This window comes from Xyrauchen texanus, chromosome 6 (assembly GCF_025860055.1).
Source record: "Xyrauchen texanus isolate HMW12.3.18 chromosome 6, RBS_HiC_50CHRs, whole genome shotgun sequence".
Classification (NCBI taxonomy): Eukaryota; Metazoa; Chordata; class Actinopteri; order Cypriniformes; family Catostomidae; genus Xyrauchen; species Xyrauchen texanus.
This window is the reverse complement of record NC_068281.1, coordinates 44708419-44733658: the sequence shown is the minus strand read 5'-3', so window position 1 is coordinate 44733658 and position 25240 is coordinate 44708419. Positions and strand designations below refer to the sequence as shown.

The window sequence follows — 25240 nt, the reverse complement described above, 5'->3', positions numbered from 1 at the left end:
AATATGATTCAAGCTTTGCAAAGGAACTGTTATTTAAGGATGGTGTTGTTAAAAACAATTGGACTTGACTGCAACAGCGTGACTTAGTTTAGTTCATGAATATTTCTTTTTTTATGACTGTTTGATGGTTTTGGTGCTGCTTTGCTTGACTAAACAGTATAAGATATTCAGATGTTGAATGTGTGTTATTTGTAAAACCCTGAAATTTAGCTTCATAAAGTTATGGAGCTTGTCCATACTCTTCTGACAGTGTTTCAAATACGATTGTGGCCTGTATTCGAACTTTACTAACATTATTAGTGGATCTCAGGGAAGGTAATTTAATTGTTAAAAAAATTGCATTCCATGACTCCTTTAAACCACGTTAAGCGTTTTTCACGACAAGCGGTTCAGAATGTCCCCTCCGAGATGCTGTTGTATGACGTCACGTAAACATGGCGGCGCTCTGACAGATTTGCAGAGTTATAATAAACATTCACCTTTAAACAAATAAATGCTCCAACGTTTCCATATTAGATCTTGTTTAACACACGTTAAACGATCTTCTCTATTGATAATTATAAACCTGGATTTTTTCTTTGTTTGTTTCTACATTATTCCAGCATCGGATGCAAATGCCGCCAATATTCTCATCATCCTAAAAGAAGACTTGTTTCAACACGAACAGGAATAACCCCAGGTGTTTCAACTGAGATCTGCGGAATAAAACGTTGTAAAATGATGTTTATTAAAGAAGAGAGTGAGGACATGAGTTATCCAGAATCATGCAGTTCAAATGTCATGAAAAATGAAGATACTGAAGAACAAAGAGGTTGGTGAATACTTAATTATATATTATTGTCTGTGCATGAAGATTAAAGTTATAAAACTTAAAGCAGTTCAACACATTTGATGGTGTTATTATCAGTTCCATAATTCAATCAGACAAAACAGCATTTAAAATAGCTTTAAAAATGCATATAACATTTCTTCAACCTCACAGATTGTGTGCGCTTCAACTGGAGTCTGAAATGTTGTAATTATGAGTTCAAAGCACAAGAATGAGCAGTTTTACCAGAGAGTTTTCTGCTGCCCTTGCTATAGTAAAAAAAAAAAAAAAACATTTTCCAGATCCACAAAACTGGATGGGCATACTCCCAGGCCCCCTCATAGTAAAAAAAAAAAAAAAACTGTGGTTCAAATTCAGAAGCTGTTTCAGAGTCAGGAAAGGCAAACTGAACACAAGTCAAAGACACCTCAGTTCTACACGCAGTTCTTGTATTCAAGTTAAAGGGATAGTTCACCCAAAAATGACAATTCTCTCATCATTTACTCACCCTTGTGATATCCCAGGTGTGTATGACTTTCTTTCTTCACCAGAACACATTTGAAGAAAACGTAATGTTACATTCTCTTGGTTTAGACATCCTGGATAAGAACACAAATGCACCATTGTGAGTAAAGAAACAAATAAATACAGATCTAAATCAAACCAACTATGATTCTGTACAGTGTTCCTCCCGATTTGTAAGCAGCATTGCTCTTTCTGATTTAACACGCGTGCCTCAGTTCTCTTGTGTCTCAAATGGAGCTGGGTGACAAAACAATCTTGATATTTATTGTAATTCGAAATCCACAATATCGATGATAAGCTTTTGAGGAATTTTCAATATTTAGCCTATGTTCTACATCTAGACAATCTTGTGCGTGTCACTAGAAATGCAAGTAGTTTCTCAGGCTATGTTTCCACTGTCAGAATCAGCTTTATTGTCAATCCTACAATCCACCTTTCGAGCGTGGTGCTCGGCTTCCCGCTCCTCACAGGTTGTGTATTTCCCCCACATGCGAGTACACAAGAGGCACTACACAAGTTAATGTGGTTTCAGAGTGCCTTAGACCATAATGTTTTTCCCTTCTAAACTTTGCTTTATTAGTCAGCATATCACAAGCCTTCAATAAAAAAACAAATAGATTTCTTTCTAATTTTGTGAAAATGAATCAGATCATCTCTGGCAAAGATGACAAGGAAAGACAATAAAATTACTTGTTGGTAGTCTAGTCTTTCTCACTTTATAAAAACATTTCCATTCAAATTTTAAGTTTTCTATATTTTCTCTCAGGGGATACCCCTGAACAGTATCATTCCTCTGACACAAAGGCTTCTATGCTCCATACTTGGCTATCTGAATATAAATAAATATATATCATTTGAATGTAAAAATATTCCAACAAATACTGGACTACTGTCATTATGCTTCAAAACAAACTTATGATCTTTTAACATTAATTTCCAAATGCACTCAATTGATCAACTTCCTAAAATATTTTGGGAAAAGATCCCTCAGACCCCACTGTTTTGGTTGTCGCTGGGCTTCCAACGCAGTTTATAGTGACTGTTTTGACCATTTAGGGTTTATTTTTTCTTCTGCCAATTTGAAAAAAAAAAAAAAAACAATTATGCATCTGACAGACAGGTGAAACAATTATTTCCTATGAATGTACATACACACCACCACTCACATTCTCTGGAGACTGCTCAAAAATCTGCTTCCATTCCCGAGGCTCCAGCTATAGAATATCACTTTTAACAGTATAAGAATGATCCAGATGGACCATTCAATAAATTAGATATATGTAAATTGAAGGGAGTTGGTCATCTGATTCATCTGCAGGATCTTCCAATGCCAAGTTAAAATCTCTTTCAAAAGCAATCGTCACTTTAGTGCCCCTGGTGCGGAATCTGGATGCGTGGCTTTCACTGTCCAACCCGTCGCACTGGTTTACCAGGACCATCCGACTCGGCTACAAGATTCAGTTCGCCCAGCTCTCGCCTCGTTTCAGCGGTATTTGCTCCAACTCTGTATGCGTGAAAAAGCAAGCGCTTTACAGGCAGAGATCACGACTCTGCTTCTCAAGGATGCGATAGAGCCCATTCCTCCAGCCAAGATGAAGAAGGGTTTCTACAGCCCTTACTTCATCCTAGCCAAAAAAGGTGGCGGGTTGCAACCAATCTTGGACTTGCGAGTTCTCAGCCTGGCCTTACACAAACTTCCGCTCAAAACGCTCACACAGAAACAGATTCTAACCTGCATTCGACAGCTTGATTGGTTGGCAGCGGTAGACCTGATGGACGCGTACTTCCACGCCTCCATCTTGCCTCGACACGACCCTTCCTATGGTTCGCGTTCGACGGCCACGTGTATCAGTACAAGGTCCTCCCCTTCGGCCTGTCCCTGTCCCCTCGTGTCTTTACCAAGGTCTCAGAGGCAGCCCTTGCCCCGTTACGGAAAGTAGGCATCTGCATACTCAACTACCTCGACAACTGGCTCATCCTGACTCACTCTCGAGTGTTACTATGCGCTCACAGGGACCAGGTGCTCAGGCACCTCAGCCGTCAAGGGCTTCAGGTCAACTGGGGAAAGGGCAAGCTCGTCCCGGTACAGAGCATCTCTTTTCTCGGCATGGAGTTAGACTCAGTCTCAATGTCCGCGCCTCACCAACAAGCACGCACCTTCAGTGCTCAGGTGCCTCGCTCTCTTCGAGCCCAGCACAGCGGTTCCTTTAAAAAAATTCCAGAGGCTCCTGGGGCATATGTCATTCTTACATCAGACTTTCAACCCTTGGACAGACCTCTGTTTTCTGCGGACCAGAGTCTCCCTTCAGCAGGTGTCCAGACATGTCGTGGTCACCACAGATGTCTCTCACGCTGCCGCTGGCTCCTGGACATGGCCCCGGCTGCGTTGGGACATCAACTGCCTAGAGTTGCTGGCTGTATTTCTTGCCCTGTGGATGTTTCTCTCTCAAATTCGGGGTAAGCACGTCTTAATCCGTTCAGACAGCACCGCAATGGTAGCGTACATAAATCGCCACGCGCCGTGAGCTCTCGTCATATGTCACAACGCCATCTCCTCCTTTGGTGTCCGCAGCGACTCAGGTTGTTGCACGCCACTCATATCCCTGGCAAATGTAACACGATGGTGGAAGCGCTGTCATGACAGGTTTCGCCCAGCGGAGAGTGGAGGCTCCAACCCCAGGTGGTCCAGCTGATTTGGGACTGATTCGGCATGGCAGAGATAGATCTCTTTGCCTCCCAGGACAACACCCACTGCCCGCTCTGGTACTCCCTGACAGAAGCCCCTCTCCGGACAGATGCGTTGGCACACAACTGGCCCCGGGGGCTGCGCAAGTATGCATTTCCCCAGTGAGCCTTCTTGCACTGGTGCTGTACAAGATCAGGGAGGACGAGGAACAGGTCACCTTGGTGGCTCCTTATTGGCCCACCCGGACCTGGTTCTCGGATCTTACGCTCCTCGTGACAGCACCTCCCTGGAAAATCCCTCTGAAGAAGGACCTTGTTTCTCAGGGACGGGGCACCCTCTGGCACTGTAGTAGTTTTCATGCCAATTTTGTGAAAAATCACTCAGCATCTTTGGGGTTTTGATTTCAGAAGAATAGACTTTATTATCACACAATAAAGCCGAGTTGCCTACGGTGAAACCACAGTACCAACAACAACTAAACCATCTCTGGTTTGGTTTTACTTAAATACACCTCCTCAAACAAGGTGGGGTTACACGCATTATCATGCTCTTCATTGACTCTGGTCTTGACCATATTAAGAAGTAACAGAATGTCCTTTGGAAGAGATCAATTCTCCCCCCTAAGTAATGCTATTTATGTTTCTGCACACACAGTCAAATAGTCAAACATATGTGAGCACATATTCATCACGTCACAGGCCTTTACATACAGTAAACTGCATGTTTGTCCCTCAGACATAACTGTGGTATAAATCAACAATGTTTTCATTGATTATTCCTGATTAACTTGATAAAAATATACTACAGCACCCGTGCCCAGACTTCGGAACCTCCACGTCTGGCCCCTGGATGGGATGCGGAAGATCTGAGTGATCTACCACCTGCAGTCGTAGACATGATCAACCAAGCCAGTGGCATCCTCGTGGGCACTGGCCAATGGCACCTCCCTAGCAGACTTCTGCAGAGCACCGGCTGGACAACACACAATACTTTTGTGAGATTTTACAATCTCATGGTTGAGTCGGTCTCGTCCCGTGTTTTGTCAGGTCCGAGCCGGTAGAACTCGGTAAGGCCAGTAACTGTAAACGGCCGTACCTTATTCTCAGCTCCTCAGTGCAAAAACCTGACTGACAGATGCACGCTCGCTTTCCTTTATACCCCTATGTCTGGGGCGGGACATGCAAATTCTGTCTGCCAATATCTCATGGGCCTTTTCTCAAGTTCAGAGGTACGCAAGGTTCCCAAGGAAGACCCTTTGTGTCATTTCATTCAACACAACGTCTCGTTCCCTCCCTCAGGGAACGGAGGTTACAACAGTAACATGACTTTTTTTGCACTAACCTGCAAACTCATCAATGTCAGTTTCATTCCTGAAGAAGTACAAAATCCTTAGCAACTTTTGTGTGTATGCGTCCTATGCAAGGAGCTCTAAAATGCAGGTCCTATGTTGTGATAACTGTTCCTTGTGACCACCTATTCAGTAAATGTTATATTACCCCCTTGTGACAGTTTGGCCCTAGAACAGCTAGGGCCAAACTGTCACGGGGAATCAGAGAGGCAAAGCGCGCACACGCCCAGAGAATCCACAGTCACTTCCAGGACAGCGGTGACACGCGGCGCATGTGGCAGGGCATCCAGGCCATCACCAACTACAGGACAACATCAGTTGCCTGTGACAAAGATGCCTCCCTTCCAGATGCGCTGAACGACTTCTACGCTCGGTTTGAAGTGCAGAACGACGTGATGGCGAGGAAGTCCACCCCTCCTCCCAACGACCAGGTGCTCTGTCTTACCACGGCAGATGTGAGGAAAACTCTACGTAGAGTCAACCCACGGAAGGCTGCTGGACCAGACAACATTCCTGGCAGAGTGCTCAGAGGATGTGCAGACCAGCTAGCAGATGTTCTTACCGACATCTTCAACATCTCTCTGAGCAGCGCCGTTGTTCCAACGTGCTTCAAGGCCACCACCATCATCCCCATGCCAAAGAAGTCTTCAGTGTCCTGCCTCAATGACTACCGCCCGTCGCACTTACACCCATCATCATGAAGTGCTTCGAGAGGCTCGTCATGAGGCAGATTAAGACCCAGCTGCCCCCTCACTAGACCCACTGCAGTTTGCGTGATCGTTCAAACCGTTCAATGGACGATGCCATCACCACAACCCTCCATCTGGCCCTCACCCACCTAGACAATAAGGACTCATACGTTCGAATGCTGTTCATAGATTTCAGCTCAGCATTCAACACAATCATTCCCCAGCACCTGATTGGAAAGCTGAACCTGCTGGGCCTGGACACCTCCCTCTGCAACTGGATCCTGGACTTCCTGACTGGGAGACCTCAGTCAGTCCGGATCGGGAACAGCATCTCCACCACCACCACACTGAGCACTGGGGCCCCCCAGGGCTGTGTGCTCAGTCCACTGCTGTTCACTCTGCTGACTCATGACTGTGCAGCAATGCACAGCTCGAATCCACATCATCAAGTTCGCCGATGACACGACCGTGGTAGGTCTCATCAGCAAGAACAACGAGTCAGCGTACAGAGAGGAGGTGCAGCGGCTGACGAACTGGTGTAGAGCCAACAACCTGTCCCTGTATGTCGACAAAACAAAAGAGATGGTTGTTGACTTTAGGAGAGCACTAGGTGAACACACTCCGCTGAACATCGACGGCTCCTCTGTGGAGATCGTCAAGAGCACCAAATTCCTTGGTGTTCACCTGGCGGAGAACCTCACCTGGTCCCTCAACACCAGCTCTATCACCAAGAAAGCCCAGCAGCGTCTCTACTTTCTTCGAAGGCTGAGGAAAGCACATCTCCCAACCCCCATCCTCACTACATTCTATAGAGGGACTATTGAGAGCATCCTGAGCAGCTGCATCACTGCCTGGTTTGGGACTTGCACCGTTTCGGACCGCAAAGCCCTGCAGAGGATAGTGAGGACAGCTGAGAAGATCATTGGGGTCTCTCTTCCCTCCATCAAAGACATTTACAAAAAACACTGTATCCACAAAGCAACCAGCATTGTGGACGACCCCACACACCCCTCACACAAACTCTTTACCCTCCTCCCGTCTGGCAAGAGGTACCGAAGCATTCGGGCCCTCACGGCCAGACTGTGTAACAGCTTCTTCCCCCAAGCCATCAGACTTCTCAATACTCAGAGACTGGTTTGACACACACGTGTCCTGAGTTGCACTTTAATAACTGTCACTTTATAACTGTCTGCTACCTCAATAACTGCTATGTGCATAGAACATTATCTATTATATTAGTATGTTATGTTTACATTTTTAGAAACTGTCATCTTTTTGCACTACTGAGTACTGGTCGGCGCTGCACTGTCTGTTGTCCTGTTCATTGTCAGTAATTTGTTGTACTGTCCTGTACTTTTTGCACATGTTTGCACGTGCACTTTATATAGGTATATATAGGTAGTTTATATAGGTATTTTATTTCGTTGTGTAGTCTCATGTGGTCCTGTGTTGGTCCTTTGTTGTTTTTATGTAGCACCATGGTCCTGGAGGAACGTTGTCTCGTTTTGCTGTGTACTGTACTAACTGTATATGGTTGAAACGACAATAAAAACCACTTGACTTGACTTGACTTGACTTGTGGTTTCCCAACGTTATTATGCCAGACAATCAACAGAAACACAACTGAGTGCATTAGAAAGCATGCAAATTACAATTCTAATTTAAATGTTGGCTAATTTTAATATATCGATGCCTCAAACATATATTCATAAAATAAAATTCTGATTAATAGTCGATTATATAAATATTTTATGACAAGCCTACTGAGAGCTCGACTGACTTGAAAAAACGAAGTATACCTGAGCCTTATATCATGTCTAACTCCCAACTGCTGGATTTCACTAAAATGCACAAATATTACCTATGATAAGCCTACAATAATGATTTTATTTAGAGCCGTTGGACTGTTTTGGCGTGAAATAGCAGACTTAGACATGACAAACACGCAAGGGTGAATGACCCAAGTTCTGAAGCAAGGATCAGCTACTGCTTGCGTCATGTGTGTTGGCTGGGGAAACAATGGCTTATCAATCAGTCACAGTTGTGGACAGCAGCGGGATGACATTTTGTCTTAATATTTAATTGTTAGCTGTCTGCTGGTGTTGTTTACTTGCTAAAATGCATGGATATGTTTTATGGTAGGGTTGTAGAAGCTTATATTGGCTGTAATGCTTTAATCCAAAATCATTCGGGGATTACAGTTTGTTCACAGTTTGCATCGTTTAATAGAGTTCATTTTGAGTTACTGTGTAAAATTTACTAATTATTATGAGTTCGAAGTATTTTATGACATTGCTGCAGTTTTGCAAACTTGTGCATTCTTAATCAACTCTCAGTAATACACACAGCCAATTTACCACATTACTCTCTCCCCCTCCTTCTTTCCCTCCCCTCCCTCCACATTCCACCTCTCCTCCTCTCTCCTCCTCCCCCTCATCTTACAGTAAGTAAGATTCTTACTTACTGTAAGTAAGAAAGAATTCTGTTGTATGTTTTCAATACAACAGAATTCTGTTGTATGTTTTCTAAAATTACAACAAATGCCCAACTTAATAGGATACCTCTGCAATCACCCTGATTCTCCTGGACAGAAATGTAAAATGCAATGGGTAAGGGATGAGGTTATTGTCAAATGGTAGTTACATTGTTACGCACAGTAATCTAATAAAGAAAAGCCTCCATTGCCATGGTTTACAGCAGGATGATCACAGATCTATGGAAGGAAATCTACTTTTTCATCATGTCATTGCACCAAGACTTACTATACACTATATATAATTTGTCACAATACCAATACTTAAGTAGTCTGTTGTGAAAGTACAGTGGATATAAAAAGTCTACACACCCCTTTTAAAATGCCAGGTTCTTGTGATGTAAAAGAATGAGACAAAGATAAATCATTTCCACCTTTAATGTGACCTATAACGTGAACAATTCAATTGAAAAACAAACTGAAATCTTTGAGGAAAAAAAAAACTCACAATAACCTGGTTGCATAAGTGTGCACAGCCTTAAACAAATACTTTGTTGAAGCACCTTTTGATTTTATTACAGCACTCAGTCTTTTAGGGTAGAAGTCTATTAGCATGGCACATCTTGACATGGCAAAATTTGCCCACTCTTCTTTGCAAAAGCACTCCAAATCTGTCAGATTGCGAGGACATCTCCTGTGCACAGCCCTCTTCAGATCACCCAACAGATGTTCAATTGGATTCAGGTCTGGGCTCTGGCTGGGCCATTCCAAAATGTTAATCTTCTTCTGGTGAAGCCATGCTTTTGTGGATTTGGATGTGTGCTTTGGGTCGTTGTCGTGCTGAAAGGTGAACTTCCTCTTCATCTTCAGCTTTCTAACGGAGGCCTGAAGGTTTTGTGCCAAAATTGCCTAGTATTTGGAACTGTTCGTTATTCCCTCCACCCTTACTAAGTTCCAGCTGAAGAAAAACAGCCCCAAAGCATGACGCTGCCACCACCATGCTTCACTGAGGGTATGGTGTTCTTTGGGTGATGTGCAGTGTTGTTTTTGCGCCAAACATACCTTTTGGAATTATGGCCAAAAAGTTCAACCTTGGTTTCATCGGACCATAACACATTTTCCCACGTGCTTTCAGGAGACTTGATGTTTGTTTTTGCAAACTTCAGCCGGGCTTGGATGTTTTTCTTTGTAAGAAAAGGCTTCCGTCTTGCCACCCTACCCCATAGCCCATTCATATGAAGAATACAGGAGATTGTTGTCACATGTAGCGCACAGCCAGTACTTGCCAGAAATTCCTGCAGTTCCTTTAATGTTTCTGTAGGCCTCTTGGAAGCCTCCCTGACCAGTTTTCTTCTCATCTTTTCATCAATTTTGGAGGGATGTCCAGTTCTTGGTAATGTCTCTGTTGTGTCATATTTTCTCCACTTGATGATGACTGTCTTCACTGTGTTCCATGATATATTTAATGCTTTGAAATTCTTTTGTACCCTTCTCCTGACTGATATCTTTCAACAGTGAGATCCCTCTGATGGTTTGGAAGCTCTCTGCGGACCATGGCATTTGTTCTGAGATGCAACTAAGAAAATGTCAGGAAAATCCTACGAGAACAGCTGAACTTTATTTGATATTAATCAGAGTCACTTTAAATGATGGCAGGTGTGTAATGACTTCTATTTAACGAGTTTCAATGTGATTGGTTAATTCTGAACACAGCCACATCCCCAGTTAAAAGAGGGTGTGCACACTTATGCAACCAGGTTATTGTAAGGTTTTTCATTTTTACCCCACGAAGATTTCAGTTTGTTTTTCAATTGAATTGTTCACATTATAGGTCACATTAAAAGTGGAAAAAGTTCTGACATGATTTATCTTTGTCTCATTCTTTTACATCACAAAAACCTGGCATTTTAACAGGGGAGTGTAGACTTTTTTATATCCACTGTATATGATTTTCGATACTAGCTTCAATACCACAACAATTAATAACCTTCTTACTAATTTGTTAAATATATGAGAATTGTTCAAGTTCTCAATTAATTATTCAAGAGTAGTAAACAGTCAGTAGTAAATAATCAAAAGTAAAGCAATGAATAGAAACTAATGAAAAACACTATAACAAATACAAAAAACACAAATTACGTATTTAACAGCAGTGTCAAGTTATTCTAGTAAACATTCAATAAACATTCAATTCGACATCAAATTAATTTTGGTTTTCCCTGTATGATAATTCATTAATACTTTTCTAGAGTCCGTTTTATAATACTAAAGTTATCCAGCCAAGAGCAGTGAGTGGTTTTATGGATGTTTGATTAATATTAAGGACACACTAGAAAGTGGAGATGTATTAGGTCACATTTACCCTTACACGTCATAAATTTTGTTACAAATGTGCTTTTTCCCACTGTTTACGTTCACTTTAGACATAACTCTCTGTGTTTACATGAACACCTCACCAAGACGGGCATTTTGGTGGAATCTTTTAATGTATTTGACCGCTTTGACGTGTATCCACACACGTGCAGGTGTAAAGCCTGCACACACATAAGCCACCTGTCAGTCAAACAGCACACAGTTACTAGATCACAAGAGGATTATAAAATGATGTGCTCTTTATTATTTTCAACAGCAAAGAATATTAACTTGAGATTAGTGACACAGGCCTAGGCTAAAGCACAAATATAGGCAGTTATTTTACATTAATGTTTAAATCAGGTTTCCACTGTTTCTGTTAGCTGTTACTGTTTGGAATTGCACACATTCATGCAGGTGACCTGAGATAAAAACATTAACCCAATGTGCCCTGCCGCCCCCGTGTGTGCATACAGATATGTGCATCACTGGTTCATTCTGAAGCACACACAGACCATATTTATCTGTCCTTAATCGCAGAATTTGGCAGTTAGATAATCACATATGATCATATCACCATTTTGATGATTAATTATATAGCCCTGAAGGATCATGAAATTTGTCTACTGAATAACTCTATGTAACTTAATGGCCAAACTATGTGCACATTAATATCATTACAATATTCACAATACTGTTGAATTTTATATCGTTAGCAATATTATTTAGATTATAGAGTGGATATTGAACCCCTGGTTTGCTTTGGACTTTGTGTGTTTTTCCCCTGCTCATATTAGCATGAATTGCTTTTGAACCAGTTATAATACGATACAAGCTTTGCAAAGGAACTGTTATGGATGGGCAGTTGAAAACTCTATTGTACCCTATAGCAAAACCGTGAGTAAACGGTTTAATATTTCAAATGTCATTGCTGTTTGATAGTTTATGGTGCTGATTTGCTTTACTGTAAGTGAACAGTTTAAAATATTCAGATGCAATGTGTTAGATGTGCATTATGTGTAAACCCTGAAATGTAGTTTTATAATGTTGTGGTAGTCCATTCTCTTCCAATTGAGTTTCAAATATGGATGTATTCGAGGGACTGTGCGATGTTAGCCAAGCAGAACAGTGGGCATTTATGTTGAAGTTTAAAGGAGGAGCTAAAGCCAAAACTGTTTGTTTCAGATGGAGGGCCAGAGACCAGGTGGAAAAGTATTGTGTATTACTAAATCATGACAGTTTTGGTGGCAAAAAAACTTTACTAACATTACAGTTTTGGTGGCAAAAAATCTTTACTAACATTACCGGTGGACCTCAGGGAAGATAATAATTATAAATAAAAAAAATAAAAAACATTATGTCATGACCCCATTAGTTTCGATTCTATTTTATAATTTTTTTTTAGATTAGATTCAACTTTATTGTCATCGTGCAAAATACAAGTACAGAGCCAATGAAATGCATTTAGCATCTAAACAGAAGTGCCAATAGCAATATATGTGTGTGTATATATATATTTATATAAGTATATAAAATATGGGATTTTTTTAGTGCAAATTTATGATGTAGAGAAGCAGAGACCAGCTCAATGCAAATGTCTATGAATTCAGTACACGGTGCAAATGAAGAAGCATAAAACTGAAGGTGCATTGTACAGAATGAGGTATAAATATGTAATTGTGTAAATATATTTATATGGCCGGTGACCGTAACAGTGCAAGCGGCATCAGGATGTAGAAGTTATGTGCAAGAAATGTGCAAGGCAATGTGCGGAGAGAAAAATGTATAAATTATAAAAAAAAATACAAATATGTATTTCGGGTGGGATGTAGTGTTAAGCGCCTGAGTTTAGAGTTCAGTAGGCTGACAGCTGAGGGAAAGAAACCGTTCCTGAGTCTGCTGGTGCAACTCCTATAGTGTCTCCCAGATGGGAGAGGAGTAAACAGACCATGGTTGGGGTGAGAGGTGTCTTTGATAATGCTTCTCACACTCCTTAGGCAGCATTTATTTTGAATGTCTTTGATGGAGGGTTGCTGGGCACCAGTGATGTATCGGGCAGTTTTCACCACCCGCTGGAGTGCCTTCTGTTCTGAGACTGTGCAGTTGCCATGCCACACTGTGATGCAGTTTGTTAAGACACTTTCAATAGTGCAGCATAAAAAGTTCAGCAGGATGTGGGGGGACAGGTGAGATTTCCTTAGATTCCCAAGGAAGTAAAGGCATTATTGCGCCTTTTTGATCAGAGTGGAGGTGTTATAGGTCCAGGAAAGATCCTCAGAGATATGGACACCCAGGAACTTGAAGCTTGTCACACGCTCTACTTCGTCCCCATCAATGTTAGATGGGGGTGTGTGTGTGTCCTTTTCCGCTGGTAGTCCACAATCAGTTCCTTGGTCTTCTGGGTGTTGAGTGTGATATTGTTGTTGGCATACCACACTGACAGGTGCTGTACCTCTTCCCTGTAGGCTGTCTCATCGTTGCCGCTAATCAGGCCTACCACCGTGGTGTCATCTGCAAACTTGATTATGGAGTTGTAGCCATGCTCAGGTATGCAGTCGAGGGTGAAGAGGGCGTAGAGGATTGGACTCCGCACACGGCCCTTTGGTTGCTGATCCTAACAGAATGTGGTCTGTTAGTAGGAAAGTCCAAGGTCCAGTTGCAGAGGGAGGGGCTGATGCCAAGATCAGTGAGCTTGGAGATCAGCTTGGATGGGATCACGATATTGAAGGCAGAACTGAAATCAATGAATAGCACCCTGACATACGTGTTATTTTTGTCCAAGTGAGTCAGGGCGGGGTGAAGAGCTGAGATGATAGCATCCTCAGTTGACCTGTTGGGTTTGTAGGCAAACAGATATGGGTCCAGTGTTGGGGGCAGACATGTTTTCAGGTGGGAGAGGACCAGCCTCTCAAAACACTTTGCTATGATGGGAGTAAGAGCAACGGGGCAGAAGTTGTTGAGGGCCACTGCAGCAGCATGTTTTGGTACTGGTACAATGGTGGCTGTTTTGAAGCAGGTGGGGACAATGGCCTGGGCCAAGGTTAGGTTGAAAATGTTGGTGAAGACGTCAGCCAGCTGTTCTGCACAGACCCTGAGCACTCGGCCCGGGATGCCATCAGGGCCAGCAGCTTTATGTGCATTCACTCTGCTCAGGGTCGAGCACACGTCGCTGGAGGAAAAAGGGAGTGGCAGATCATCAGTTGGGAGCTCAGCTTTTATGGGTTTTTCTTTCTTTCCGTGATCAAAGCAAGCATAAAAGGTGTTCAGTTTGTCTGGGAGGGTGGCAGTATTGGTTGGAGGGGGGGTGCTGTTCGCTGGTTTGTAGTTTGTGAGGTCATGGATGCCTGTCCACATACGTCAGGGTCATTGTTCATAAAATTGTCCTCAATCCGCAGTTTGTAGTTGTAATTTGCTGCTTTAATTCCCCTCAGATTGGCCCTGGATAAAGTGTAGTGTCACCAGATCTGAAAGCAGCATCACATGCCTTCAGCAGGAGTCGGACTTCCTTGTTCATCCAGGGTTTCTGATTGGGGTATATTTTAATCGTTTTATGGGTGGTTAACATGTCGACACACCTGTTGATGTGTTGCAGAACAGAATTTGTTTAGCTGTTAATGTCAGTGTGGGAGTCCAGGTTGGCCTGAGAAGCAAACGCATTCCAGTCTGTGTTCTGGAACTCATGCTGTAGTGAAGAGTCTGCTACTTCCAGCCACACTTTTACAGTCCTCACTGTGAGTTTCACACATTTGATGATGGGGTGTATTTGGGGAATAGGAACAGGGATAAGTGATCGGATTGTCCAACATGGTGGAGGGTGGTGGCTTTGTAGGCATCAGAGATGTTTGTATAAACATGATCAAGAGTGTTGTCTCTTGTAGGGCAAAAAAATGTTTTTTAAATAAAATTTGGGGAGTGCTGTCCTCAAATTGGCATGACTGAAATCAGCAGCAATGATAAAAGCTCCGTCCGGATGCATTGTTTGCAGTTTACTAACAACAGAAGGGAATTCCTTCATGGCTAGCTTAGCATTAGCATCCAGGGGTACATATACTGCAGCGATTATGGTAGATGTAAATTCACGGGGCAGGTAAAATGGTCTACACTTGATAAAGAGGTACTCAATATCAGCAGAACAGTGGGATTTGGTAATAACAGCATCGGTGCACCAAGTTCTGTTTACATAGATGCAAACACCCCCACCTTTGCTTTTACCAGAGTCCACAGCCTTTCTGTCAGCTCTATGGATACTGCGCCCCTCTAGCTCAATCGCACTGGTTGGAATGGTGCTATTGAGCCAAGTTTCCGTGAAAACCATAAAGTTGCAGTCCAAAAACCTTCGCTGAGTAATCCGAAGCCGTAGTTAGTGAGAAAGATGCTCTGTAGCGCTGGGCGATGTGGGTTTAGCTTAGCCCGCAGGCCGCCACGCTTACCCAGTCTTTGTTTACGCTCGCGGCGACGGGCATTTCCTGTCGGACTGGCTGACTCACTCGATTCTGGGGACCAGAGTAACTCTGGAGGTAGCAGATGGAGGTCTGATTTTGTATCCACTGCTGTGTTTTGTTAATTTCCCATTCTGAATTCACAACATGTATTATTAATAAATGTATTGACCCCTGAAGCTTTCTTCTATAACATTTGGGGTCAATTTTATGTCATTAATTTTAATATTTGTCCATTGAAATGAATGTGACCATTTTGTGTTTTCATTTCAGATCTGATGGACATGAAAAAGGAAATTCAAAAACTGAATGAAGTGAAGGAGGAACACCATCCGGATCTTTATAGTTTCAAAACTGAAAAAAACACTTTTAGTGACTCACAAACTGAAAAGAATTCCTCACAGAAAAGAACTCAAAGAACAAGAGACAAAAATGATTTCAACTGTCATCAGTGTGGGAGTACTTTTACACGTAAAGAAAGTCTTAAAAACCACATGAGAATTCACACTGGAGAGAAGCCTTTCAAATGTCATCAGTGTGGGAATACTTTTAGATATAAAGAAAGTCTTGGTAACCACATGAGAATTCACACTGGAGAGAAGCCTTTCAAATGCCATCAGTGTGGGAATAGTTTTACACGTAAAGCAAGTCTTGATAAGCACATGAGAATTCACACTGGAGAGAAGCCTTTCAAATGCCATCAGTGTGGGAAGAGTTTCAGACACGCATGTAGTCTCAGAAGTCATTTGTCATTTCACTCTGGAGAAAAGTCATATTGCTGTGATCAGTGCGGCAAAACATTTTCTTCAACATCGATCTTAAGAACACACCGGAAAATTCATGCAAATGAGAAGCCTTACTTGTGTTCTCTTTGTGGAAAGACTTTTTTGTATGTGCAAAGTTTAAAAGACCACCAGAGAAAACACACCGGTGTGAAAGATCATGTGTGCTCTGAGTGTGGGAAGGCCTTTCATAGAGCTTCTTACTTGGAGCTGCACAAAAGAGTCCATACAGGAGAAAAACCATACAAGTGTTCACATTGTGGAAGGAGTTTCACTAGTTCAGGAAACCTGAAAAAACACGAGAGAGTGCATACTGGAGAGAGGCCGTACCAATGTACTTCATGTGGGAAGAGATTTATTAAGGCAGGAAACATGAAAGCGCACGAGAGAGTGCATACTGGAGAGAAACCGTACCACTGCACTTCATGTGAAAAAAGGTTCATTAGGTCAGAAGACCTGAAAAAACATGAGAGATTGCATACTTTAGAGAAGCTTTAACACTGCACTTTACGTGGGAAGAGTTTCAGCCAATTATGGCACTTTTCCACTGTGCGTTACAGTTTCGACTCTACTCGCTTTACTTTTATGAGCTTCCTTTTCCACTGCTGTTTAGTGCCGCCTCAACATGGGTGGGATTATAGGCTGATCATCACAGTTGCGCCACTTCTACTGCCGTGACATCATCTTAAACGCAACACAAAACAATAAACAACAACACGACAGCTAACTGTTAGCTACTAGCTCATTGTGTGCATAAAGCAGTTGTTGCATGGTGATTTTACACAAGTGTAACAGTTAAATTGGCTCATTTATTGACCATGGCTTGGTTTTGCGCACAGCCATTTGTTTTTATAAATCGAAAGTCACGTGAACAAATGATACTGCTATCGCTGTAGCTAACATTAAAACTAGCGGGTTGATGTCCCGTGTCTAAAATCCAGTGATGCTGGTAGTGACGATTCTCTCTGACCAATCAGTGATCTGCAGGGTTTTGACATCACATTTAGTATCGGCTTGGCTCACTTGGAACCTTGAACAAGGTGGTACTAAAAAGTACCAGGTACTATCCACAGTGGAAAACCCCCAAAAATGTGAGCAGAGTCGAGTTGTACCGTGCAGTGGAAAAGCCGCATTAGGCTCTCTTCAGACTCATAGATAACAACATTGTCCAGTCTTTTCACATTGAGCTTAAAGTGCAAATATTATGATTTTTAAACGTGCCTGATTTTGTTTTAAAAGTCTCAAATACAATAGATTTACATGCATCCAAGATCAAAAAACACTTTAATATGCTCATTATTTAAATTGAGCCATTACATTTTTTTTCCCCAGTGTCAAAGACGATTCATTCAATGATCCGTTCTAAAGTATTCATTCTAAACTCCTTTCAGAGAGCCTACTCTGCTCTGATTGGTCAGATGTCCCAGTCTGTTGTGATTGGTCTACCGCTTAGTATAGTGTTTGAGGGTGGGTCAAAGCTGTTTGCAACCAGCCAATGAAGACCAGAGGCAGGTTTTTTCTTACCAAATTACATAGGTTAGTACAGGAAGTAAGCCTGGAATTACTAACGTCTCGTTTCAGGTGTTCAGTATCAGTTCTTTTGGGAGTCAATACCTCCATTTGTCATGCACTTTGATTTTTTTAAATCACATGAAAGTTTATTTTTTTTTTACATTCACAAACAGCAATATAACACACTACATGAAAGGTAATATTTGAAAAAACATAATAGGTGCTCTTTAATCAATCTTTATTGCATGGCAAAATAGTATGATATAAAAATAAAAAAACAGGATGGATTTTTTTCTGAAAATAACAATTACAATTAAGTGGGTGAATTGTCACATTACCTATTGTTCTGATTGTGCTGTCATTCTATGTAACAAGGTAAAAGGTTATTTGTACTTTCTCAATAAACTAGAAGGAATAAAACTATTGTAATGCTGTGAAATGCAACAATTTCCTATGAAATATTTTCTTCTCTGATGTGAGTAGCCATGGTGATAAATGATGTTAGCAATTACATAATTATTCTATTAGTCAATAATTTCTCCATTTAATATGTTGTTAGCTGTTGTGACATTTTAGAGCCAGTTCATGGCAGAGTCTTCATGGAAAGAAAAGTGGCTCCATTTTGATTGGATTGTGGCAGACCACACAAACTGCCAAGCAGCCATCAGCTAAGCTTTACGGCCAATTGCCAGGTACCACAGAAAGAAGGCCCTGAACCTTCCAAAACATTGAAAAGGACTTTTCATTGGTAAACAAGTGGTCTCTTATTGCCAAATTCCTGTGCAACATCTCAACCACCACCCCATCCTATGGCTTGAGCTAAGTTCATAAAAATTCCTCAATACCCCTCAAAGCAGCATTAACTTACCATGTGGCAAAATCTGAAACAAAGAAGCCACAAAGATAAATCTTTAAACACAAACTTTTACTCCTAAAATGGACCACTCCATTTGTTTGTTCACGGAACCGTTTATGTAAATTGCAGTTGTTTGATTAGCGCAGTAGTTCACACAAATTGTTATAAACTACTGAATGGGTAATATTTCAACTTTCAGTACCATACAAACTCTATGCATTCAGAACAATGGCAAGAATATTTTGGAAGTGGTTTGGAAAAGAAGTAATGCACAGATAAAACTTTAAGGGCACTGGTCCAACAGTGTATTTTAAAATACAGTACATAAATAAGTTTCATACCAGGGTGGCAATACTGTGGCTACTTCTGTTGACAAAAGCCAATGACGTTGCTGGAATGGAAAGGTGGCAGATTGCAATGCCCACCTACTGGAAAGTTATAAAGTGTGTTCTTAAGCTCATGAGAGCTCCTTATGATTCACAGCTCATGCCCTTTGAGGTCTTATTATACTTTGAGAACCCCTGTTTAAGCCACATTAAGTGTTTTCCTTGACAAGCGGTTCAGAATATCTGAGATGCTGTTGTATGACGTCACACAAACATGGTAGCGCTGGTGAGATTTGCAGAGTTATGATAATCATTTACTTGAAAGCAAATAAAATGCACCAAAATGTCCATATTAGATATAGATAGCATCCTAAATGAGACAAAGACTTGTTTCAACATGAACAATGAAAAATTGTAAATGCTGTTTATCTTAGAAGAGAGAGTTATCCAGAACAATGTTGTTCAAATGCCATAAAAAAATTATAATGAGGAACAAAGAGGTTGATGTCCATACTTCATTCTTCTTTATTGGGTTGTTCCATATCAAATCAACAAATATTTTGACAAAAAGAAAAAAAAATTTATGATGAAAGATAAACATTAATCCAAACTACATTCGTAGGTGGTTTGGAATCCGATTTTCGTATTTTTCTTAATGCATCTCGGTCTGAATGGCCAAATCGGATTTCAAGTGTGTTTTTTTCTCCATCATTTGTGTGCGACACTTGTTATACATCAGGTTTTGCGACGAGAAAGCATAGAGATCATCACTTCTGAATGAAACACACCAATCTGTAAATTATATGTTACAGGGCACGCAAAGCACTGCAAACGTCTTATAATAATACAGACATTGGCTTAATTTACCCAATGAGATGAGCTAAGATGCAATAACCAATACCGATTGCGAGAAACCACAACGTAATAAAGAATTGAATGTCACAAAAATACGGGATGCTGGAGCTTTTTGAGCATTTCATCACAGGACGTGTGTCCTCGTCTCCCCACCCAACCTTTTTATGCTTGTGGCGGTGGGGTAGTCCAATCTCTCATCAGCATGCACCATTAACAACATCAGACCCTGCTTGAGCTTCACAAGGACCATGAGCACCAGTTCCAGGAGGTGCTCCATGCTCAAGGAGAGGACCGGTGGGCAACCCAGAGCTTACTGCAACAGGAGAAAGCTCCGGCCATGACCCCGGACACAGCAACCCCATGCCTCTGGTCGCCCTCATGAAAATGGGGGCAGAAGATGATCCGGAGGCATTCTTGGTCTTATGTGCTGACCGCGACGCAGAGGGAATCATCGATGTATTGGTGCTGGAACAGTTTATCTGCTGTCTGCCAAAAGGAACGGTGGAGTGGGTCCAGTGCCGCAGCCTGGCGTTGCTGGAGGAGGTCGTGCAATTGGCTGAGGTCGTCCAATTGGCTGCCAGAACCTGCTGTCACAGGTGTACATGTAAAGCCTGGGCTGTCCTGCCATAGTTACAAGGAACCCAGGCATTTCTGGGACCAATGCCCCGTGATGAAACTGGGAACATTGGTCCGGGTCCCCGACACTCTGCCGTCAGCTGATGAATCCACTGGCCACCCCAAGAGCACCATTGTGCCCCCTTCAATTAATCGAGGTTTCCTTCTAAACAATTGCCATGGACCTCGTTGAGCCTTTAGAGTGGATGGCACACGGACATCGCTTTGTATTGGTTCTGGTGGATAATGCAACGCGATATCCGGAAGCAGTGTCTCTATGCAAGATATCTGAACGTAGTTTTGTGGAGGCACTCTTCAGAATAATCTCCCGATTGGGGATACCAAAAGAAATCCTCACTGATCAGAGTGCATCGTTCATGTCACGTACACTACACTAACTATACAAATTGTTGGGTATTAAATCGATTTGCACCAATGTTTATGGTTACTATTTGTGGAATGGTTTAATAAAATCCTGAAAAATATGATTCTTAAGTTCATTCACAAGGACGCTAGGAATCCCTCAATCCCCTGTTATTTGTAGTTTGAGAGGTCCTGCAAGCCTCCACATGGTTTTCCCCATTCCAGCACTGTATGGGCGCCGACTGTGCGGGGTGCTCAACATCTAGTGTGAATCTTGGAAGGAGGGACCTTCAAACTGTAAAAATGAAATTCAATATGTTCTTGATCTTAAAGCAAATCTCCACACTTTGGGTCAACTAACACAGCAAAATTTGCTCCAACGTCAAAGCCGACTCTATAATGGGCACTCGGGAGATAAAGTGCTTGTATTACTCCCAACGTCAAGCTCTAAATGACTTGCCAAGTGGCAAGGGCCCTTTGAAGTCACACAACTTGTAGGGGATCTCGATTATGAGGTTAGGCGAACAGATGGAGGCGACGCATGTCAAATATACCATCTCAACCTCTTCAAATTATGGACAGATGATGGTAGTTCTGGAGAGGGAGGAACTCAGGCTGGAAGTAAAGTTAAAAGTCAATCAGATCACCCTGGTAACTTGTGGAGACCACCTCTTGCCGTCTCAAGTCACAGAGGTTGCCAAGTTGCAAAAAGAATTTGCAGATGTGTTCTCACCTCTGCCGGGGTACCCAGGGCAGTTGTACACACTTGTTCCTATCGGCTTCCCAAACACAATAAAAAAGTGGTTTGGGAAGAATTAGATGCAATGCTCGATATGGGAGTAATGGAAGAATTCTACAGTGATTGGTCCAGCCCGGTAGTTCTAGTCCCTAAGCGTGACAATTCTGGGTATGAATTTGTGTGGATTATAGAAGTCAATGTGGTGTCTAAATTTGATGCACACCCAATGCCTCGTATTGATGAGTTGCTAGATCGGTTGGGCACATCTCACTTTTACTCAACACTAGATTTGACAACGGGTTATTGTCAGATCCCCTTAATGCCGATGTCCTGTGAAAAAAACTCTTTCTCCACACCATTTGGCTTACACCAACTCCTGACACATCCGTTCGGTTTGTTCAGGGCCCCGGCTATGTTTCAGCACCTTATGAACAGAGTCCTAAGACCACAATCTGCTTAAGGTTCTACCTATCTGGATGACATCAGTATATACTGTAACGATTGGTATCAGCACAGTCAGCATCTGTGGGCTGTTCTGAGCTGAGCTGAGCTGGACACAAAGCAAACCTCAAGAAGTGAGCAATTGGATGGGTGGAGGTATGGTAACTGGGGTTCCACTTGGGTCACGGGCAGGTGCGTCCCTAAATTGATAAAACTGCAGCGATTGAGACCCAAGACCAAAAAGGAGGAGAGACAGTTCCGGTGGATGGCTATACTATTCTAATATAGAAGGTTTGTCCCTAATTATTTGGCCGCCACCAGCCGGCTGACTGATCTCACTAAAAGGGAGCACCAGGTCCAATAGATGGAGCAGTGTCAACAGGCATTTACGCAGGTGAAAGCTGCACTTTGTGGTGGACTACTTTTACATTCACCCTATTTCTCTCTCCCTTTTATTTTACAGACGGATGCTTCAGACAGGGGGTTGAGAGTGGTGCTCTCGCAGGTGGTGGAGTAAGCTGAGGATGTAGATGCTTCAGCCATTGCTTCTACGCCTGCACACACACCACCAAAAGAAGTGGAGGAGGTAAGCATTTACTGCTGGAGGGCTATAAGCAATTTTACCCCTCCTTTTTTATCCTGTAATGTCGGGAGTTCAGGCCCCACCTGCATTCACCACAGAGGTCCAGTGTTTTAAAATGTTTATGATAGGGGAGCTTGTTTAGGAGCTAGTGCAGGAAACACCACCTGGAGGGAAACAAAACCTGGCAAAATGGGTTCCGACTAATGTCAATGAGATGTACACATTTTTTGTGACAGTTGTCCTTATGGTAATTGTGAAAAATAATTCTGGAGCACAGACCCCATGCTTCTGAACGCATTTTTCAGGTCCTTGTGCTCCCAAGACCATTTCCTCCTCCTCCGTTTCCTGCACTTAGGCAGCAGTGCTAGTGACAATGTCAGCAATTCCCTGCATAAATAACAACATATGTACAGCCGTCACTTCCTCATTTCGTAACATCTTTGTGCAATTCAAGGATCTCTGTGTGGCTGAGTCACTAATGAAATGGAAGGGTCAAGTTTTTATTATGTGTTATGTAGTGGTTACATGCAGGACATGAGTGTCTACACAGGACATCCACCACTACAAGGGGCTTGGGATCTCTGGGTCCATCATCATGTCCTTATTGGCCCCTTACTTAGGGAAGCTTTGTTGAGTGTGCAAGACCACAAATGGTGTAAGAACGTTTTCTTAAGAAAATGTTCTACTCGACGCTGTGATTCTCAACAGCCACATTATTCACTGCCAACTTTCAGGTGAGGAATCTCCACATCAAGGTAAATATAACTATCATTTATATTTCCAGTACTTTTGATCTCATTCAGTGCAAACTAATGTGTTGTGAATATACTTACTATCAATAGGAAAAGCCACTGATTACCTGCATTTCAGGATCAACCTGATTAGAGGGCAGCTTGAGGAGCACACTTCACCACAGTATCGGTGCAGTGGGGGCCGCCCTGCCTCAGACAATCCCTGCGTCTGACAGCCAGACATTTCCCCTCTGAAGTTCCTCAAACCACTTCCCAGGGCAGCAGGACCAGGTGGCACCTCAAGGTCTGCCTCTCCAACACATGGAAGACAAAGGAGAGGCGCTTTACAAAATACATTTGTGTGCCGTGCAACACTCCCATGTGTGTTACTCCATGCTTTGAGGAGTACCACACACTCACACATTATTTAACCTACAAAAGGTTGTTTAAATGTTCTTTATAGTTAATAGTTTGTTATTTCATACTACTTAGTAAATAAATAAGCATGTATTCTGTAATCTGTAGTGGATTACATTTCAAAAGTAACCCTCCCAACCCTGTGGTCAGGTCCATAAATATTGGGACATCAACACAATTCTAATCCTTTTGGCTCTATACACCACCACAATGGATTTAAAATGAAACGAACAAGATGTGCTTTAACTGCAGACTTTCAGCTTTAATTTGAGGGTTTTTACATCCAAATCAGATGAACAGTGTAGGAATTACAACAGTTTGTATATGTGCCTCCCACTTTTTAAGGGACCAAAAGTAATGGGACAGATTAACAATCATAAATCAAACTTTCACTTTTTAATACTTGGTTGCAAATCCTTTGCAGTCAATTACAGCCTGAAGTCTGGAACGCATAGACATCACCAGACGCTGGGTTTCATCCCTGGTGATGCTCTGCCAGGTCTCTACTGCAACTGTCTTCAGTTCCTGCTTGTTCTTGGGGCATTTTCCCTTCAGTTTTGTCTTCAGCAAGTGAAATGCATGCTCAATTGGATTCAGGTCAGGTGATTGACTTGGCCATTGCATAACATTCCACTTCTTTCCCTGAAAAAACTCTTTGGTTGCTTTCGCAGTATGCTTCGGATCATTGTCCATCTGTACTGTGAAGCGCCGTTCAATGAGTTCTGAAGCATTTGGCTGAATATGAGCATTGTTGATTTTGACACACATACACCTACCTCCTGGAGAGTGTTCTTGATCTGACCAACTGTTGTGAAGGGTGTTTTCTTCACCAGGGAAAGAATTCTTCGGTCATCCACCATAGTTGTTTTCCGTGGTCTTCCGGGTCTTTTGGTGTTGCTGAGCTCACCGGTGCATTTCTTTTTAAGAATGTTTCAAACAGTTGATTTGGCCACACCTAATGTTTTTGACGTCACACGGTCGGACGCCCCTCCCAGGATTGTTGATTGACAGCAGTGTTTCAACACAGACCCGCCCTCGCTCGTGAGCGAGCTGTCAATCATAGTCCGTCATCATTGTTGATACACTGGAGCAGAATGGCGCCTAAGCGATTGTGGTGTTCTGTTCTTCGGTGTAATAACGAACACAGCAGTCATTTTGATGTTCCTAAATCTGAACCCCCACCCCCATGTTTGCGCGAATCATTTTTCACCAGACTGCTTTATAAACGAGGGTCAGTATAAAGCTGGTTTTGCTAAGAAGCTGCTGCTGAAAAAAGATTCGGTACCAACTATTTATATTCCCTCTGCACCTCCAGAAGAAGTAAGTGTAACTTTTTATTAACCTTTATATTAATCTTTGCAAATCGCTTGCACGCTTCACAATGAATGTGGCTAATGTTTACACTCAGGGTACATTACGGCATGTTTTCCATAACGTTACGACGTTATCAATATAATTCATAATCCCACGTTTATAATGAACAACACGTTATGGTTATTGTGTTATTAAAAACTGTGTACGCAGGTGTTACAGTTAACATGGTAACACTAAGTTACACCTGGTTTACTTGTATGTTACTGATTAAGAAGTAATGTCAAAAAAACAGTTATACGGACAATAACTCCAGAACGGAGGGGCGGGGTGACCAAAGCTCATTATCATTTTCATTTAAGCGTTTTTCACGACAAGCGGTTCAGAAT

At 42.3% G+C, this 25240-nt stretch overlaps 1 protein-coding gene across 1 annotated transcript; it reads left to right on the top strand.

Annotated features, from left to right (window-relative positions):
- The first annotated feature begins 437 nt into the window (after positions 1 to 437).
- On the top strand, positions 438 to 18017 carry LOC127644910 (zinc finger protein 239-like). Its single transcript, XM_052128357.1, has 2 exons — positions 438 to 811; positions 15594 to 18017. Exons 1-2 carry the CDS (start codon positions 718 to 720, stop codon positions 16598 to 16600), a joined length of 1101 nt encoding a protein of 366 aa, XP_051984317.1. The 5' UTR covers positions 438 to 717; the 3' UTR covers positions 16601 to 18017.
- The last annotated feature ends 7223 nt before the right edge of the window (positions 18018 to 25240 follow it).

Excerpts from the sequence above, each read along its gene's own strand:
- LOC127644910 (XM_052128357.1), top strand. The coding sequence starts at position 718 with ATGATGTTTATTAAAGAAGAGAGTGAGGACATGAGTTATCCAGAATCA. Across the intron at positions 812-15,593 it reads AGATACTGAAGAACAAAGAG|ATCTGATGGACATGAAAAAG; the intron begins GTTGGTGAATAC and ends TTTTCATTTCAG.